This window comes from Acinonyx jubatus, chromosome B1 (assembly GCF_027475565.1).
Source record: "Acinonyx jubatus isolate Ajub_Pintada_27869175 chromosome B1, VMU_Ajub_asm_v1.0, whole genome shotgun sequence".
NCBI lineage: Eukaryota > Metazoa > Chordata > Mammalia > Carnivora > Felidae > Acinonyx > Acinonyx jubatus.
The window spans coordinates 72,560,127-72,578,745 of NC_069382.1; the positions used below are offsets into that span (position 1 = coordinate 72,560,127).

The 18,619-nt window shown below is 43.1% G+C and overlaps 1 protein-coding gene across 8 annotated transcripts in view; it reads right to left on the reverse strand.

The window, feature by feature from the left end:
- Positions 1 to 18,619, reverse strand: part of TRIM2 (tripartite motif containing 2) — a 158,947-nt gene that overhangs the window by 110,730 nt on the left and 29,598 nt on the right. For 3 of the 8 annotated variants that reach the window (XR_008296072.1, XM_027067582.2, XM_053216857.1), the window contains exon 1: positions 8,122 to 8,272. The exons of 2 other annotated variants lie outside the window; for them this stretch is intronic. Coding sequence is in view for 5 of the 6 variants with exons in the window: in XM_027067582.2 (XP_026923383.1) it covers positions 8,122 to 8,151 (30 nt within the window). In the remaining variant the exon portion in view is untranslated. Of the gene's footprint in view, positions 1 to 8,121; positions 8,274 to 18,619 lie in introns of those variants that run through there. 3 more of the 8 variants (XM_027067541.2, XM_027067529.2, XM_027067537.2) reach the window with 2 other exon arrangements.

Genomic DNA, 18,619 nt, shown 5'->3' on the forward strand with positions numbered 1-18,619 from the left:
CACAGCAACAAATGAGTTGCGGGGGGGGGGGGGGGGGGGGGGGGGGGCGGGGAGTCGAAATGGTTTTCCTAATCTCCAGCCCTCCCACCACTTGTTTTCTTCTCCCTGCCCCTCTTCTCTACTTGTTTTGGGCTTTCCAGGGACTGACGGAGAGGGAATAGAGATTTACAGCCACTCAGGGAGGAGGCCTGCACAGATTCCACAGAAATAACTGGGAGCTGCTCAAAAGTGACCCTCACCCCACTTTTAAAGCTCTCAGTGTGAGTGTGGACACAAGCCGGACATGCTTTCGTCCTAAAGGAGCAGTTTTACATCCAGCCTTGGAAATTCACATGTTATTGAGACATTCCTCTGACCCGGTAACCCCGATTCCTGGATAGGACAAAGGCCAGCAGTCACCAAGCCTTATTCCACCCCGACTTCATGTCCCCTTGCTATCAGCGGGAAGGAAGCTTCCCGCTGGAGGCCAGTGTTCCCTGAATACCCCTGGACAGCAATGGGGAAGGCTGGGCGGCTGCCATTGCCCCATCCAGCCCTCCAGTAACAGCTCCGACAATGACACCCCTTGGCTCCTTACATGCGTTGAGTGTGGGAAGAGAGCTGCTTTGTTCAGGCCTTGTCACTATCTTTCCTTGCCACAGTTCCAACTAGTCTTCTGGGGCTTGTAGAGTCACGGCTACCTTATAGGGTCTTTCCGTTTTCTTTTTGTAATGGACCAGCATTCATTGATATTTATGCTGTGGCCCTAGCATGCCCAGACCACAGAGAGTCTCCAGAAGACACGATAGTTCTCCTCGCTGAGGGGATAAAGGGGCCACATTTGTAAAAACAACACAAAACAAAAAACACTGATCACCGCTGTGATTTTGTTGTTAAAAATGCTCTTAAAATAGAATCATCCAGTTAAGAGTGCAGGTCAGGGATCAAATGTCTTGAGAACCTTAGTTCTTGTTGCTTGGTCCCCAGTGGAAGAACCTGTATGTCAGTGACATATTAAATAGATTTAGCTCTTCTGGGTGTCCCTGGAAATGCAATTATTGCCAGTTGCTGGTGAGGCACCTGAGGGCTCTAGAAGGAGCCAGCGTGGCAGATTTCATGGGAATTGTGCCTTTTGCTTAAAGCTCCTGTATTTAAAATTAATTCATCCCGGGGCACGTGGATGGCTCAGTCGGTTAAGTATCTGGCTCTTGATTTCAGTTCAGGTCATGATCTCACAGTTCATGACTTCAAGCCCTGAGTTAGACTCTGTGCTGACAGTGCAGAACCTGCTTGGGATTCTCTCTCTCTCCCTCTCTCTCTGCCCCCCCCCCCCCCATAAATAAAATAAAACTTTAAAAAATTACATTAAATTAAATTAAGTCATCCAGGGGTGTCTGGCTAGCTCAGTTGGTAGAACATGTGATTCTTGATCTCAGGGTTGTAAGTTCGAGTCCCATGTTAGGTGTAGAGACTACTTAAAAACAGTATCTTTAAGAATAAAAAGTAAAAAAAAATAAAATTAAGTCATCCAATGTTGCAACTGGGAAGACCTTGAGAAACTATGATTTGAAGCTATCTTGGAAAACAGACAGTGCTCTTTGTGGCATATAGTTCTGTGGTCAGGTTACAGCTTTAAACTTCAGTTTAAACTGTGTTTTAACCCTTTGGGAAGAGCAGACAGGTTGGGGGAAGGAAGTTCCCAGGCAGTGAGAACTCCATCCTTGGAGGGTCCCCCGTGGGATCCCAGTTAGGATATATTTATTTAGCTCTTTAACACTTCAACGAACACACACTGGAAACTGCCAGCCCTGAGTTTACACGGAGGCTTTAAGGGTGCTGCAGATTTAAATGTTTTCCTCCTACATACCCCTTAAGGAATATGCAGCACTTTCCGAGTTAGATCCAGACTGGTGTCAAGGAGCATAGCTGATATTTGTAAAGTCAGGGGCTGACCCTTTGGCCCTTTGTGGTTTCTAGAGTCAACTGTTTGAGTAATGTCACTGAAGTTCTATTTGCACAACAGCTGCAAAATGTGAAGTGTGCCTTTCCCTCAGGGTCAACTTGTCAGGTACGGGGCTAGAAAGTGCAGACTGAGAAGAATAAACACACCTGGTAGTTAAAGACCTACAAACCAGGAACCGTTCTCCTTGAAAAGCTGAACAGGACTGCAGGTGTGACAAGGGACAGGGTTCCCAGCAGGTGCCACTTGAGGTGAGATATGTGTGTCTAAATGGCTCCCGGGGTTCCCCAGAGCATGCAATCCAGATTCACCCTCCATCTTGGGGGTCCCTTTAACATCCTAGATGACAAAATAGCACGCCTATTAAGTGTATACATGATGGTGTGAATGTGCCGCATTTGAAAATTTAAGGAGACAGAAAGATACATGGAATATAAGGGATTATGAATGAAATTGGTGTTCCACCACTCCACTTACAGAAGTCACCATGCTCTCTATTCCTTAGCCATCTGCAGGGGCTAAGCCTTCTAAACTTACACACATCAGCCTACGGTGTGGATATATTCTTCACTCCCCACCAGTGCCCCAGATTTGCTCCCAGCTCCAAACCTTGCCTTGCAGGTTCACGCTTCTGTAACTTACAGAACATTTAAATGTTCTCTGCTTGGTACCCTGTAGAGCATCATCTAGAAACTTCCATCAGAATGAATGAAATGATCTATCTGTGAGGGAAAAGGGATGCCTCCATGACAAATACTATGGAGGGCATTCTCCATGTTCTAGCCTTTCTTCTTCTTCTTCTTCTTCTTCTTCTTCTTCTTCTTCTTCTTCTTCTTCTTTTTAATGTTTATTTATTTATATTGAGAGAGAGAGAGAGAGAGAAAGAGAGTGCAAACTCAAGTGCTGGAAGAGAAAAGAAGGAGGGGGAAGGAGAGAATCCCAAGCAGGCTCGGTGCTGTCAGCACAGAGCCTGATGTGGGGCAAGATCTCACAAACTGCAAGATCATGACCTGAGCTGAAATCAAGAGTCAGACTCTCAATTGACTGAGCCACCCAAGCGCCCCTCTTCTTCTTTTTTTTATTTAAAATTTTTTCCTAATGTTTTTATTTATTTTTGAGACAGAGAGAGACAGAGCATGAGCAGGGGAGGGGCAGAGAGACAGGGAGACACAGAATCTGAAACAGGCTCCAGGTGCCAAGCTATCAGCACAGAGTCTGATGTGGGGCTCGAACTCACGGACTGTGAGATCATGAATTGAGCTGAAGTTGGACGCTAACTGAGCCACGCAGGCACCCCCTTCTTCTTCTTCTTTTTTTTTTAATGTTTATTTATTTTTGAGAGAGAGTGTGAGCAGGGGAGAGGCAGAGAAAGAGGTGGACAGAGGATCCAAAGCGGGCTCTGTGCTCATACTCACGAACCATGAGATCATGACCTGAGCCAAAGACAGTTGCTTAACTGACTGAGCCACCCAGGTGCCCCTATCCTTTCAATCCTCATAAAAGCCCAATAAGGTAGATGTGATTATTATTCCCATGTTCAGATGAGGAAAAGGAGACCTGGAGAGGTTAAGGAACTTCCCAAAGTCTTCATTAGTCACCGGAAACCAGTAGATCTGTGATTGAAGTTCAGCTCTGTTTAAGCTATGTTCTGGTCTTTTTTTTAATTAATTAGTTTTTTTATTCTGAGAGAGAGTGTGTGTGAGCAGGGAAGGGGCAGAGAGAGAGAGAGAGAGAGAGAGATAGAGAGAGAGAGAGAGAGAGAATCCAAAGCACCTAGGCACCTCAAGCTACGTTCTGGTCTTGATGCATGTATGGGATATTCTTTTTTTTTTAATTTTTTTTAATGTTTATTTATTTTTGAGACAGAGGCAGAGCATGAACGGGGGAGGGTCAGAGAGAGGGAGACACAGAATCCAAAGCAGGCTCCAGGCTCTGGGCTGTCAGCACAGAGCCCGACGCGGGGCTCGAGCTCACGGACCGTGAGATCATGACCTGAGCTGAAGTTGGACGCCCAACCGACTGAGCCACCCAGAACATCCCCTGGGATATTCTACTTTTCATAAAACTTACCATGAAAATTTTTAACAAACAGACATAGACATGATAGCACAATGGATCCCTGAATATTCCGTGCTCAAGATTAAACAACTGTCGAGACCTTGCCACACCTGCTTCATCCTTGTAAGACAATTCTCTTTGGCTCCATTTCCTGTCAGTTCCATCTCACCCAGGATCACTCATTCACTCACATGCTGGGTTTCAACCAGACCAAACAACTGGTTGTTCCCTGAATCCTGTCCCCTGCACCTGGACCTTTGCACATGCTGATTCCCTTGACTCAATGGCTTCCAACCCTGGCACACTGCTATCCACAAGAACTGCCACTGACCAGCTGAATCAGAAACTGCTGACACCAGTCGCCCTTGCCTCCAACTCCATTTGGGCCAGTCTTCCGCAGTCTTCCAGGTTCCCTCACTTCTAGTATGATCCTTTCCTCCACAGAGCTCTCACTGATGTCCCAAGTCTGGCTAAGGGTGCTCCCTCCCCCAGCACCTTGTATATATATCTGTTGTAACTCTGCCCCAGTGGAGTTCTTCAACAGACTGTGACTTCCTCTAGGGCCAACACCATGGTTTTGAGCTCTGTATCCCCAGAGACTAGCATATGGTAACTAGTGATCAGTAAATGTTTGAGTGAGGAAGGGAGGAAGAGGAAGAAAGCAGACGGAGAGAGAGGAATGAACATGATGCCATCTGTGTTCCTAGCCCTGCAGGTCTCTGAATATGAGGAGCCCCCAGCACCACTTCTGTGAGCATCTAGCCTAACAAGAGCTGCCACCAGGGTACAGATGCTGTGTGGGTCTTACAACAGCCAGAGGGTGGGCAGAGAATAAGAAAATGTGAGACTAGCACTTGTGACCACGCACCCGGAGCAGTGGATCCCAGGCTACTGAGAGCTGTTTTTTTTTTTTTTCCTTTCTCTCTCTCTCTTTTTTTTAAAAAAATTTTAAAAAGTTTATTTATTTTGAGAGAGAGAGAGAGAAAGTGCAAGTGAGGAAGGGGCAGAGAGAGAGGCAGAGCAAGAGAATCCCAAGCGGGCTCTGCACCACCAGTGCAGAGCCCAATGCAGGGCTTGAACTCATGAATCGTGAGATCATGATCTGAGCCAAATTCACCGACTGAGCCACCCAGGTGACCCAGAGCTATTCTTTTCTAGCTGTCTCCAATGTTTGCCTCTAGAAAACAGTGTCTATTTAACTCATTTTCTAATTATCTTCAAACATCCAAAGGATCACCTAAGAAATGTGTACCTGCCTGTTGTATAAAATAACAGACTTGAATGTGTTACCTCCTGAGAAAATAAGAAGCATATTTTTCAAGTCACATGGTCATGATGGTCCAGTGACACAGACATCGTCGCCCCCACCACCTAGCTGGGGAAGCAGACGCTTAAAGCGAAAGAGGCACCTTTCCCAAGATTATACAAGTAATAAGGTGAGGCTTCAGCCAGGTGTATCTGAATCAAAGGTTTTTCTTTCAACCCCTGTCTTCTTGAGTGCCTGCTTCTGTGTGTTGTCCTTCTTGGGGCACCACACCATGCAGCACGGACCCACCCGTGTGGCAGGGCCAGGCCCCAAATGCCTCCCCTAAGCTGGCCCTTCCTGGCTGTTAACTCAGTGGGGCTAGACCGTTATGCTTCGGCACTCTTACCCATTTAAAGGAAGTTGTTCTTGGCTTTCCCTCCCAATTGCCAATTAGCTTCACGGGAGGCCACATTTTGGTGGCCGTGACTAGATGAATTCCTGAAAAGCTATGAATATAAGTGCCAGCTATATTCCACAGGAAATCCTCACTTCCTAACACAAGCTTATATACTGTATACCTTCCTAGTGACTCACAATTCAGGTCACTTACTGGCTGTGTGACTTTATGCAAGTTACTTACCCTCTCTGCCTCAGTTCCCTTCTCTGTAAAATGAGGACCATTAAGGTCCTTGGTGAGGACTTTAAGGATTTGGTGAGGACTGAGTGAGATAAAGGCCTAGCACATAGTAAGTGTTCAATAAACGGTAGCTGTCATAACCATTAATATTGCCATTGTCATAGCATTTCATCCATATATGCTTGTTTTGTTTTGTTTTTATTTCTTGGGCCCATGAGAAGCATCCTCAGTATGTAAAAGCTCTAGAAGAACATTATTTGTTATTGTAAATCTCCTATGTTAACATTAGTTTATGTAAATTCTGCACCTGAAATTCCAGGAGCCTGGCCTGCCCACATGCTGATAGAAGCTAGAGAGGAGCTGTCTTTGTGCCTTGCGGGGACTCCTGGAATTCACCCCATCTTCCCTCTCACCAGGCCTCTTCTTTGTTCTTCCTCATTTTGCCGTCTTGCCATGTGGGGGTGCTTGTCCAGTGGGAATGGAGAACACTCCACTGTGAAGGAGGCCAGGGTTTATGTGGCTTGAGGCAGCCCTGTCCTCTCCCTGCTGAGCCTCCACTCCCCTGGGCTGGCAGTCAGAAGTTCTGTCCCTTCACAAACCACCCACAGGACAACTCATCCCCCTTTCCTGGGCTCTCAGTTCACTGAAGGAGATCATGGTTTCACTTAGAAACCACTTGGTAGGGGCACCTGGGGGGGGGGGGCTCAGCTGGTCCAGTGAAGGGTCAGACTTCAGCTCAGGTCATGATCTCACTGTTTGTGAGTTCCAGCCTCTCATCAGGCTCTCTGCTGTCAGTGCAGAGCCTACTTCGCATCCTTTGTTTCCCTCTCTCTGCCCCTTCCCCACTTGCTCTCTCTCTCAAAATAAATAAATATTAAAAAAAAGAAGAAAGAAAAAAGAAAGAAAAAGATATCACCTGGTATTTTCATATACTGAGCTGAAACATTCAGGTTGCTTTGAGTCAAATTCACTTAAAAAACAGCCTCTGCATCTGACTTCATTCCTCCAGGAGCCCCAAAACATGTCTTTAATGCAGTGTATCTAAATAATAAATACAAATTCTGGGGATGCAGAGAGGCAGGAAGATTTATAAAGCACTAGATGTCTGAAAGTCCCATGACTCACCTTTATTTTCTCTAAAAGTTAAACCCCACTTCTTCAGTTTTTCAGGCTCTTGTCTGTATCAAACACTGATGGTGAGATTACTGATTTCACAGCGTGAGGTTCAACAGAAAGGACAGGACAAAATTCCCCGATCAGAGCTTCCATAGGTGGTTTTCCATTCAGCAGCAGGCAGTTGTTCCCAAAGCAATTCCCAAGGCTCCAGCTGTTCCAGCCCCTCCCCGTCATGGGCCGAAACACAGCACACCCCCTCCCTGGCCTCCTGAGCCCCCCTGAGCCATGAAGGGGGTCTTAGCACTAAAAGGGGCATCTGGGCTGATGAAACCCGGCACAAAGACTGGAGTCCAAGCAGTTTTCCACGCTCACCCATTTGCTTCCAAGCCAGAAACCAAAAAGAACCCCCAGATGGGCTGGCTAAGCCCATTTCAGGCTCCCCCCCTCTCACATGGCGTCTTCTGGCTCCACTGACTTCTCTCTTGGGTTGTCAAGGACAAATGCTCTAATTGCCTGGGGCTATTCCTTCATTCCTGAGCCCCGCTGCAGACGGCCATAGTACCCTTTGAATACTTTTATGGGCAGTAAAACTTTACAGCCTGCCAGCTCTCAACTGTTCCCACATTTCTGAATAGAACTATTTATGACATACAAGACTACTATGGTTTGCCCTTTGAGAATACCAGCAGATATTAGACCCCTTCAAACAGGGTCGACGGAGTTACATGGGCTAACAGCTGACTTACAGAAACCCCACAGTGGCAGGGCCAGGCTCCTAACTGAACTCTTCAGTTAGGAAATAAAACAGCCTCTGAGTCTCACAACATCGCTGAAGCAGCCGTGGGCTTTGCCTCTTCATGTTGCTTTGCTGTCAAACCCATTTGCGTCTCTTCCCCACTTTTTGGCTTCTCTGCGCACTTCTTGCCTGGGTTGACCAGGATCACTATGAGCTTTGTCAGCAAATCTCGGAGAAATGATCTTCTCCTTCCGTTGTTAGCAGGCCAAAAATGAACACCAAGAGAAAGCTAGCAACTCAGTCACAACTTGTTTCTCTCAAACAGTGCCCAGGATTAATAAGCAGCAAGCCCAGAAAAAGCAGCATCATACACTCAGAATCATCCTTACCCGTGTTCCATAACGGCTACTCCTGTGCATCAGAGACTGGCCCCAGCCTCCTCGGATGTGGGGACTCAGCTCTCTGCAGCCCACAGACAATTGGGCCCATTATAGTCATCAGGCTGCTGAGTTAAAGGGTGGCCCTTACAAAAATATAAACAGCTTGTCAGCACAAGCCAAAGGGGCGGGGCTGCAGTATCAGGGGACAATGGGAGCCAATGGTCAGCCTCTCTGGGCTCTGTTAGCTTAAGATATTATGTTTCATTCTGAAGTCGGGGAAACTGAGAATCTGAGAGAGAGTCAAATAGAAAGGGCCAAGTCCTCATCTTTATAGCCCAGCAGCAGGAAAGGAGTCCGAGTTGAAAAGTTTAATTACTGCCTGCAGACCAATTTCAAGGAAGAGTCTGTATGCCTCACACGTAATAATATACATTTTAAAAGTCACAAACATTGTGTTGTATTAGCCGTCTTCCTTCTTCTGGTGTTAATAAATGTACTGTTTATTGAGGTGGATAGGAGTTTTCGAACCAAAGAACAAAGTCCCAGGAAGGTGAATTTACGATATACTTATTTTGTTGAATCAAGTGTCGGATAAGAAGCATTCGTTACCTCTACAGAGAAAATGTTGGATTTGAGTGGTAGGTCTTCAAGAATCCAGAGAAATAGGCTCATTTTAATCCCCAAATATAAACGGCTCACAGTCATTTCTTAAGTGCTGACTTAATCATATGCAAACAAAGCAGAAGTTAGTTCAGTGTATTTGGAAGAAGAAGGCAGGATAGCTACGGCTTTTTTTCTCTCTCTGGATCTTAACTAAATTCTGCTTTTTTTTTTTTTTTTTAATGTTTATTTTTGAGAGAGAGAAAGACAGCATGAATGGGGAAGGGGCAGAGAGAGAGAGAGGGAGACATAGAATCTGAAGCAGGCTCCAGGCTCTGAGCTCTCAGCACAGAGTCCGACTCAGGGTTCGAACCCATAAACTGTGAGATCTTGACCTGAGCTGAAGTCAGATGCTTAACTGACTGAGCCACCTAGGCACCCCTCTAAATTCTGCTGTTAGACGCTTAACTGACTGAGCCACCTAGGCGCCCCTCTAAATTCTGCTCTTAAAGCAATACTATGCCTGCTGAACCTTTCAATACCCTACGATAATAACCAAGAACAAGAAAATAAACTGTGGCTTTTTTTTCTTCATATGATTTCTAAATAATACACTGAGATAAAAATAAAGTTAAGAGCTATTTGCTTCATTTGTGGCATTACATAAATTATAGCCATACAAACTTTGAGAAAAGTACAGTCATTACCATTTGGAACAGTCTCATTATTTATATAGGGAAGCATAGTAGCTATCAAAATGAACTAGCAAAGAAACAGAAAAATGTTGAAATATACTTATTTTCCACAAACTCTGTATTAAGTCCTTCTGATTTCAACCATAAAAATAATAATCAAAAGGCACTGTCTTTTCTAGTCTATGTTAGTTTAAAAATATTTATGATTCTGCCACTGATACTGAATTAGTATTAAAGTAAGAGTCCTCTCGTGGTTCTTCCAAATAGTGTACGAAGCTGCTTCTGATTCTTCTCTTCTTCTTTTTTTTTTTTAACGTTTTATTTATTTTTGAGACAGAGAGAGACAGAGCATGAACGGGGGAGGGGCAGAGAGAGAGGGAAACACAGAATCGGAAGCAGGCTCCAGGCTCTGAGCCATCAGCCCAGAGCCCGAAGTGGGGCTCGAACTCACAGACTGCGAGATCGTGACCTGAGCTGAAGTCGGCCGCTTAACCGACTGAGCCACCCAGGCGCCCCTGATTCTTCTCTTCTAATGATTCCAAAGGAGCTGTTGGATCTGTACTCACATGGCTCTTGACTTTAAAGTACAGGTTACCTTCTGGAAAAGGTCTTGTTTTCCTCTAAAGCATTAAGATCCTGTCATAAAAAACAAAAACAAAAACAAAAACAAAAAAAACCCCCTCTAGGCTCTGTTCACTAAAAGCATGAACAGCAAAAGAAAAAATAGATAAGCTGGACTTCATTGAAATTAAAAACTTTTTTTATATCAAAAGACATTATCAAGAAAGTGAAAAGGCAACCTATCGAGTAGGAAGACATATCTGCAAATCATACATCTGAGAAGGGTCTAGTATCAAGAATATATAAAGAACTCTTATGACTCAACAACAAAAAGATAAAAAAAACTTTTTAAATAGACAAAGGTCTTGAATAGACATTTCTCTAAAAATGATATACAAATGGCCAACAAGCATGTGAAAAGATAGATACTCAGTATCATTAGTCATTAGGGAAATGCAAGTCAAAACACAACCACTGGGATAGGTATAAAAAAAAAGGAAAAAGAAAAAGTGTTAAAAAGGATGAGGCAAAAGTAGAACTCCCATATATTGCTAGTGGGGATATAAAATGGTTCAGCTGATATGGAGAGCACCACAGGTGTTCAAAAGGTCAACTGTAGGATTATCATACGACCCAGCAATTCCACTCCTGGGAATATACCCAAAAGGACCCAAAACAGGGTTGAAAAAAAAAGACTGAAAAGGATTAACATTACTCAAACAATGACACGTCCGCTCATGTTTATAGCGGCATTATTTACAATAGCCAAAAGGCGGAAACAACCTAAATGTTTATCAACAGGTTAACAGATAAACAAACCTTGGTACACACTTGCAGTGGAATAATACTCAGCCAGAGAAAGGAGCACAGCACCGATATCTACTACAACACAGATGAACTGCAAGAAATTTTTGCTGAGTGAAAAAAAACAGATGTATAAGGTCGCATATTATAGGATTCCATTTATATGAAAAATCCAGAATAGATAAATCCTTAGAGCCAAAAGGCAGATTGGTGGTTGCTGGGGATTGATGGAGGGGCGGGGGCAGCAGTGGGAATAGGGAGAAACTGCTTAATGGATGCAGGCTTTATTCTGGAACTAAATGGAGGTAGTGTTTGTATAACATTGTGAATGTACTATGTACAACTGAATTGTTCACTTTAAAATGGTTAATTTTGTCGTTTTTCATTTTTTAAGCTTCTGGGTTCAACAGGATCCTTCCTTATAAAGGCATCCCATAAGTTTACTAAAGGTTTTTTTTTTTTAAGATTTATTCAATCCATTCATTCATTCATTTAATATTTATGCATTGTTCAGGATCTGTGAAGCCCCAGATACTGTGGGGCAGCTGGGTGCCAGGAGACCCACTTGCACCTTCTCTATCGAAGGTGTGAAAGAGCAGGACCATCTGATGGGGAAGGACAGTGGTAAGCAGAGTGAGCAAATTCATGTTTGGTGAATGGCCGCTGCATGCCAGCTCATCTCTCGCTTGATCCCATTTACTATTCAAAACCACCTGGAGGGGTCGTGGTAGGAATTATTATTCCTATTTTATTGTTACAGAAACAGAAGCAGAGAGCTTAATTAACTTTCCAAAGTCACCTAGCCTGTAAGCAATGAAGCCAGGTCCTTTCTCTTCCACCATGAGCAGAGATGTGTGGAGGACTGAATCTGTTGGGAAAAAGATGTTTTCCAATGCAAATGAATGAATGAATGAATGACTAAAACTTATTAAGAAGCACTTTTTTAGTTTATTTTTATTTATTTTGAGAGACAGAAAGTGTGAGTAGAGGAGGGGCACAGAGAGAGAGAATTCCAAACAGGCTCCACACTGTCAGCACAGAGCCCAGCATGGGGCTTGAACTCACAAACTGGGAGATCATGACCTCCCAGTGCCAAAATCAAGAGTCAGACGCTTAACTGACTGAGCCACCCAGGCGCCCCTATTAAGAACCATTTTTGATGTCAAAAAGAGCAGTTAGGCTCTTTTTCTAGTGAGATAAAGACACAAACCAGAGGAAAAAAAACAAAACCAGTTGTCAGACTTAACTCAGAAAGTTTCATTTTCAGAAAACAACCATGGAACTTTAGAGATTTTTCTAAGTAACCTGACCCGACACCCTCATTTTTCAGAAGGGAAATCTGATGCCCTGCAAAATTAAATGACATTCCCAGAGTTATGTGGCAAAATAGTAGCAAAACCAGGGCCAGGATTCAGGTGTCTGAACTCCTAATCCAGGGTTCTTTCTATTATGCCATACACAAAACTTAAGAAACCGATCCCATCATAAATATGGAGAACAAACTGAGGGTTGCTGGAGGGGTTGTGGGAGGGGGGATGAGCTAAATGGGTAAGGGACATTAAGGAATCTACTCCTGAAATCATTGTTTCACTATATGCTAACTAATTTGGATGTAAATTTTAAAAATAAGAAATAAAATTAAAAACAATTTTTTTAATTAAAAAAAAGAAACCGATCCCAGATTAATCTTCTGAGTAGATCTCAAATTCTCTACCTCTCCACAGTATCAGTAGACAAAATTCCTATTCTCTATAAACTCTGAGTGTGATGACCTGCAGAATATGTTTGACATTCTTAGTGAGTTTACTATTTCTTTCATCATAAATTTTGTTAAAATCCAATAAGGAAGAGAGAGATTCACAAGTTGTAATTGGGGAAGGACTATATTTAAACTCAGTTCATTTACACACAGGTAAATCTCTTGGACAGTTGGAACAGGAAATGAACTGAGAACAGAAGGATGAGGAGGCTTTGAAAACATAAAAAACTTTTCCAGGAATCATCAAGAAAATGCATCAAGACATAGGACTGAAACTCTGACAAAGCTGTTCCACACATCTCTGACCATCACATTCTCTGGCATTGGTCTATTGCTATTATTAAAAATAATACCCAAAATAATTACAGAGGGAGATGGACATTCTTTTAAAAGTTGGGGAGATGACATCACTACTTTCTAAATTTCAAACCATTAGATTATGCAATTCAGAAAATTGCTACATGCCCTTTGAGAATGCCCATCATCCAATTAAAATGTTGCCCTTGATCTGCCACAGCTACCTCTTAGTCACCCACCTCTTGGCAACCTGAAGCTTCAATTTCCCATAAGCAGAGCTCACCCACCCTTCAAAACAGCTGCAGCCCCAATTAACTGACCTACTTCAACATCCCACAGTGCACTCATTATCAAGCCCCTGATTTGCCAACATACAAAACACTATACTGAAGGAAAAATATTTAATTGTCTGCTGATACTTTTTAAGAAGCGATATCCACATAATACTAGATTCTCATGCTAAGAGGTCATGTAATAATATGGTTAATGGAATTGGGTGAAATCACAACAGAAGCTGCTTGGATAGTATATAGATGAATGGTCAGACCCCTGAAGGCTTCTCAGATGATTCTAGAAATAACTAACTTCAAGACCTAAATAACATATTTTAAACATCCTTTACTTTCTTTTTTAAGGAAATGAAAGGGATGCCTGGGCAATATAGCTTCATAAAGACGGGAAACCGAAAATTTAACCATCAATGACACTGAAGGACTTTGTAGATAGAAAGAATGAAAAGTACAATCTTTCTTGACTTTGACAAGGTTTTTGATTTTGCTCTGCTTAGCTGTTCCTCAATGCATTAAAAATTATGGATAAAAATCACTTACTCTTAGGTCTGCCCACAACCTGTTAAAGAAATGAAAAGTTCTAAACACATCCCATTAAACTTCCATTATCTTCAAATGCATTCATTCTTTGTAGATGAGGAAATTTATAAATAATTATTATGGATGCTCCATGTTTGTTATTCTATATGATTTCTTTGTACCTCCCTGAGAAAAGCAGTGATGGTAAGGCTTAAAGTCAACTGTCATAAGAATTTGAGCCGTGAAATAGACTCTGCTAACCAAACATCAGCATAAATGTTCTTCCGTTTTTCTGACTATGCCTATGGATTTTTACAAGTCTCCTATAGTCTTTTGCTCTGCCCCTATATGACGGATGGCCCACATTTGCAAAATGATGCCCAAAGTTAGGCTGTAAGAGCAATAAACTGACTTATATAGTGGCCCAAGCAATGGTGTTGGGCTCATTTGCCCATCACCCAGCTTGTGGAGCTAAACCATGACAGGCTTCAACACCACAAGTTTTCAATTAGTTGGTGAAGACCGTGAAGGGATTTGCTGAAAACCTAGTTCAGAATTGATCCCAGGACTCCTGTTTCCCCTTCCTGCATGAGGAAACCAGAGTCTCTGGCCCTGGAGGTTTCTTGGGGCTTGCGGTAGATTGAATTGTGGCCCCCCAGAACAGATGTCCACCTAGAACCTCAAAACATGACCTTATTTGGAATAAAGGTCTTTGTAGATGTAATTAAGGTAAGGGTCTTAAAATGAGATCATCCTGGATTGGGACCCTTTCTCTTAATTTGCTTGTCTAGAATTTTATGTAAGTGGAATCATACAGAATATACTTTTTATTTGGCTTCTGTCTTAGTCTGTTCATGATGTTATAACAAAATATCATACTGAGTAACATATAAACAACAGAAATTTATTTCTTACAGTTCCGCAGGCTGGAAGTCCAAGATCAGTGGGCTAGCATAAGTGAGGGCACTCTTCCAGGTTGTAGACTTCTCAATGGGTCCTTACATGGAAGGGCCAAGGGAGCTCTCTTGGGTCTCTTTTATAAGAGCACTAATCTCACTCAAAGGGCTCTATCCTCATGACCTAATCACCTACAAAGGCCCCACCTCCTAATACCATCACTTTGGGCATCAGGATTTGAACATATATATGGGGGGAGGGGTGTGGTACACAAACATTCAGACCATAGCAGCTTCTTTTATTCCATATTTTTAACGTTTATTTATTTTTGAGACAGAGAGAGACAGAGCATGAACGGGGGAGGATCAGAGAGAGGGAGACACAGGCTCCAGGCTCTGAGCTGTCAGCACAGAGCCCGACGCGGGGCTCGAACTCACGGACCGCGAGATCATGACCTGAGCCGAAGTCGGCCGCTTAACGGACTGAGCCACCCAGGCGCCCCTATTCCATATTTTTAAAAGATTCATCCATGTTTTGGGGCATATCACTAGTTCAGTCTTTTTTATTGCTGAGCCGTGTTTCATTACATGGACATACCACAATTTGTTCATCCACTTACTGCTTAAAGGAGTTTTAATCAATAAATTGTTTTGATATTCCAAGATTAGGGGAGAGGTGAGAGAACATGAATGATAACTTCTCAGAATCTAGATTTTCCTCTTTCTTTCCTCCTTTATGGCCTCCCCACCTCACCTCCAAAGTCCTCTCCTAGGCTTAGGCCCATACCCATCCTTCTTTTCCCAGCCCTCATTTGCTGGAACCCATTGGCCCAATGTTGGCCCTCTGCTCCTGAATCCCAAGCTGGAGTGAAGAATCCCTTTGGGGCACTAGTCGAAGCTTAAGTCAGTTCCTTCAGGCTTCTTGTCAGCCTCTCCCAGTGCCTGTGCTTCTCTTGGGTCCCCCACATCTCTCATCTCACTTCCATATCCCTCATTTTCCTTTGTCTCTTTGGAGTCTCTGCCTTCTACTCTCCTACTTGGAGGTGACCCATTGTGTCTTCTCCACTGTCCGTGCTCCATTCACCTTGCCCAGAAATCACTGTATGGTTGGCCCCAGCCCAAATCTGTTCAATCCTGGGCTTCTGCCAAATATATTCCAGTTATTTAATTAAGGGAGGCAGCATGGTAGTGTTTGAGAGCACAGACTTTGGAACAGGCTGACACATACCAGCTGTGATTTAGCACTGTCCCTCTATTTCTTCATCCACAGTTGAGGGCAACAGTCCTGCTTCATAGGACTGTCATGAGGATTAAATTAAATATCATAGTAAGCATTATATACGTGTTCCATAAAATACATACACATAAACGTTCAAGTACTCTTTCTCACCACAAAGAATTCTACTCGTACTCATAGATTTATTCATTTGAACATTATTTATTGAGGATTTCTCTGTGCCAGGAACACTTCTCAAAATGGGGGAATAAAGCAGTGAACGTAACATACACAAATTATATTCTACTAGGGCTGACAGGTAATACAGAAATTAACAATTCCAAGTACAGACCATGTCTGTTAAGTGCCATGGGGAAATACAGAGTAGTTTAAAAGCAGGATTGGGGGGCGCCTGGGTGGCTCAGTAGGTTAAGCGGCCGACTGCAGCTCAGGTCACGATCTCGCGGTCCGTGAGTTCGAGCCCCGCGTTGGGCTCTGTGCTGACAGCTCGGAGCCTGGAGCCTGCTTCCAATTCTGTGTCTCCCTCTCTCTCTGACCCTCCCCCGTTCATGCTCTGTCTCTCTCTGTCTGAAAAATAAATAAACTTAAAAAAAATTTAAAAAAAATAAATAAAAGCAGGATTGGGAATTTCCATGAATGGGTCTAAGTGGGCTGAGCTGAGTTAAAGAGTTGCAGTCAGGGTGATCAGGAAAGGCCTTGCTGAAGGCACCCTCTGAGAACAGACCTGAATACTCTCAGGGAATGTGCCATAGGCCCATCTGGGGAAAGAACAAGTTTCTTCCTTGGGGGTAGAAACAATGAGTGCAAAGGCCCAGAGGCCCCTGCCGCCTGCTGCTCAGTGGCTATTGTAGATTGGCTGACTGTGGATGCACATACTATGTTGAACTTTCATTTAATTTCACTAATGCTATTTTCAGTTAGAATCCCTTGACCTTGATGTATGTTTTGTTGTTGGTTTTTTTTTTCCACTCAAAATGTCTAGAGATGGATACTCTGGCTGTGAATTTATAGCCTTAACACTTTTTAAAATACATATACAATGCTGGTTATAGTGGAATCCAAATGAAATGAGTTGGCCTGGTCCTACTTTGTTTAGACAGTCATCATGATGCTGGGATGCTTGGGGAGAAGCAGGCACTAAGAATCACCTTTGTTGCCCTCAGGGCTTCACTGAGAGACTGGCCACTTAGATCCAAGGTTAGCTTTCAAAAGGGGATTTGCAGAATGCTGAGAGGCTTAGCAGAGAGCAATCAAGATAGTAAAAGAATCGGAAAATACATCCAGAGGAGATATTTTAGGAACTGAGCAAGCAATTATTTACTTTGAAGAAGAGATGCTTATAGGTTCCTTTCCTCTGAGAACAAACTGGAAGAAAATAGGCTTAACTTGTAGCATGATGACTTTACAGATGTTTGTAAAAAACAAAACCAGGGGCACCTGGGTGGCTCAGTTGGTTAAGCATCCAACTCTTGATTTCAGCTCAGGTCATGATCTCATGGTTCATGAGTTCGAGCCCAACATTGGGCTCTGCACTGACAGAGTAGAGCCTCTTGGGATCCTCTCTCTCCCTCTCTTTCTGCCCCTCCCCTGTTCACACTCTCTCAAAATAAATAAATAAACTTAAAAAAAAAACAAAACAAAACCAGAGCTTCCTTATAGGAAGCCCTGTTAAAGAGTGGAGATTGTTTGACTCCTAGACCCTGAAATTATTGAAAGGAAGAGGAATATGAAAGAAAAATTCCCCACCTGTAATTTTTAACCTTGTTGTCCCTTTGACTTGTTTCTAAAACTATGTCATCATCAAGCAAACCAGTTGTTAAAAAAAATAAAAACTGGGGCACCTGGGTGGCTCAGTCATTTGAGTGTCCCACTCATGATTTCGGATCAGGTTATGATTCCAAGGTCATGGGATAGAACCTTGCATTGGGCTCCACGATGAGTGTGGAGCCTGTTTAAGATTCTCTTTCTCTCTCTCTCTCCCCCACTCTGCCCGTCTCCCCTTCACACCCACTCACTCTCTCTCTAATAAAAAAAAAATCCAAAAAATAAGAAGCTTAGCTAACATCTTCCTAGAATTCTGCCTAATGGCTTTCCAATTCACAGGGTTTTCTCCTTTTCTGGAATGGCCCAAGGGGGGCTGGTCTTTCTCTGCCTTTGGATGGAATCTCAGGCACTTCCCCAGTAACTTTTTCAGTTACTCTTAGGTAATCAAGTCTTCTGAGCACTTTCAATACTAGAAACAATCTCATTTCATTAATTTGAATGTCTCATTAAAAAATGGGGTGCATGGGTGGCTCAGTCAGTTAGGTGTCTGACTTCGGCTCAGGTCATGAACTCACGGTTCATGGGTTCAAACCCCGCATTGGGCTGTATGCTGACAGCTCAGAGTCTGGAGCCTACTTTGGATTCTGTGTCTCCCTCTCTCTCTGACCCTCCCTCACTCACACTCTGGGTCTCTCTCTCTCTCAAAAATAAATAAACATTAAAAAAATTTTTTTAATAAAAATAAAAAAAAATAATACTCCACAACTGGAAAAAAAAGAAAACCCAAATGTCCATCAATAGGTGAATGGACAATAAACTACAATATACCCATTTAATACGGCACTATTCAGGAATAGAAAGGAGCAAACTGCTGATACACACAACATGGACAAGTCTCAGAAACTTTACACTGAGTGAATGAAGCCATCTCTCTCATTCTCTCTCTAAAATTAAAAAAAAAAAAAAAAACCCTTCCAATACAATAAAACTCTAACCTCCTACTTTTATTTAGAGCTTCTCCTTCCCCAAGTTCTTTTATGCCTTCACCCTGGAAACCCGAAGTGGAGCTATGAGGGAAGGGTGGA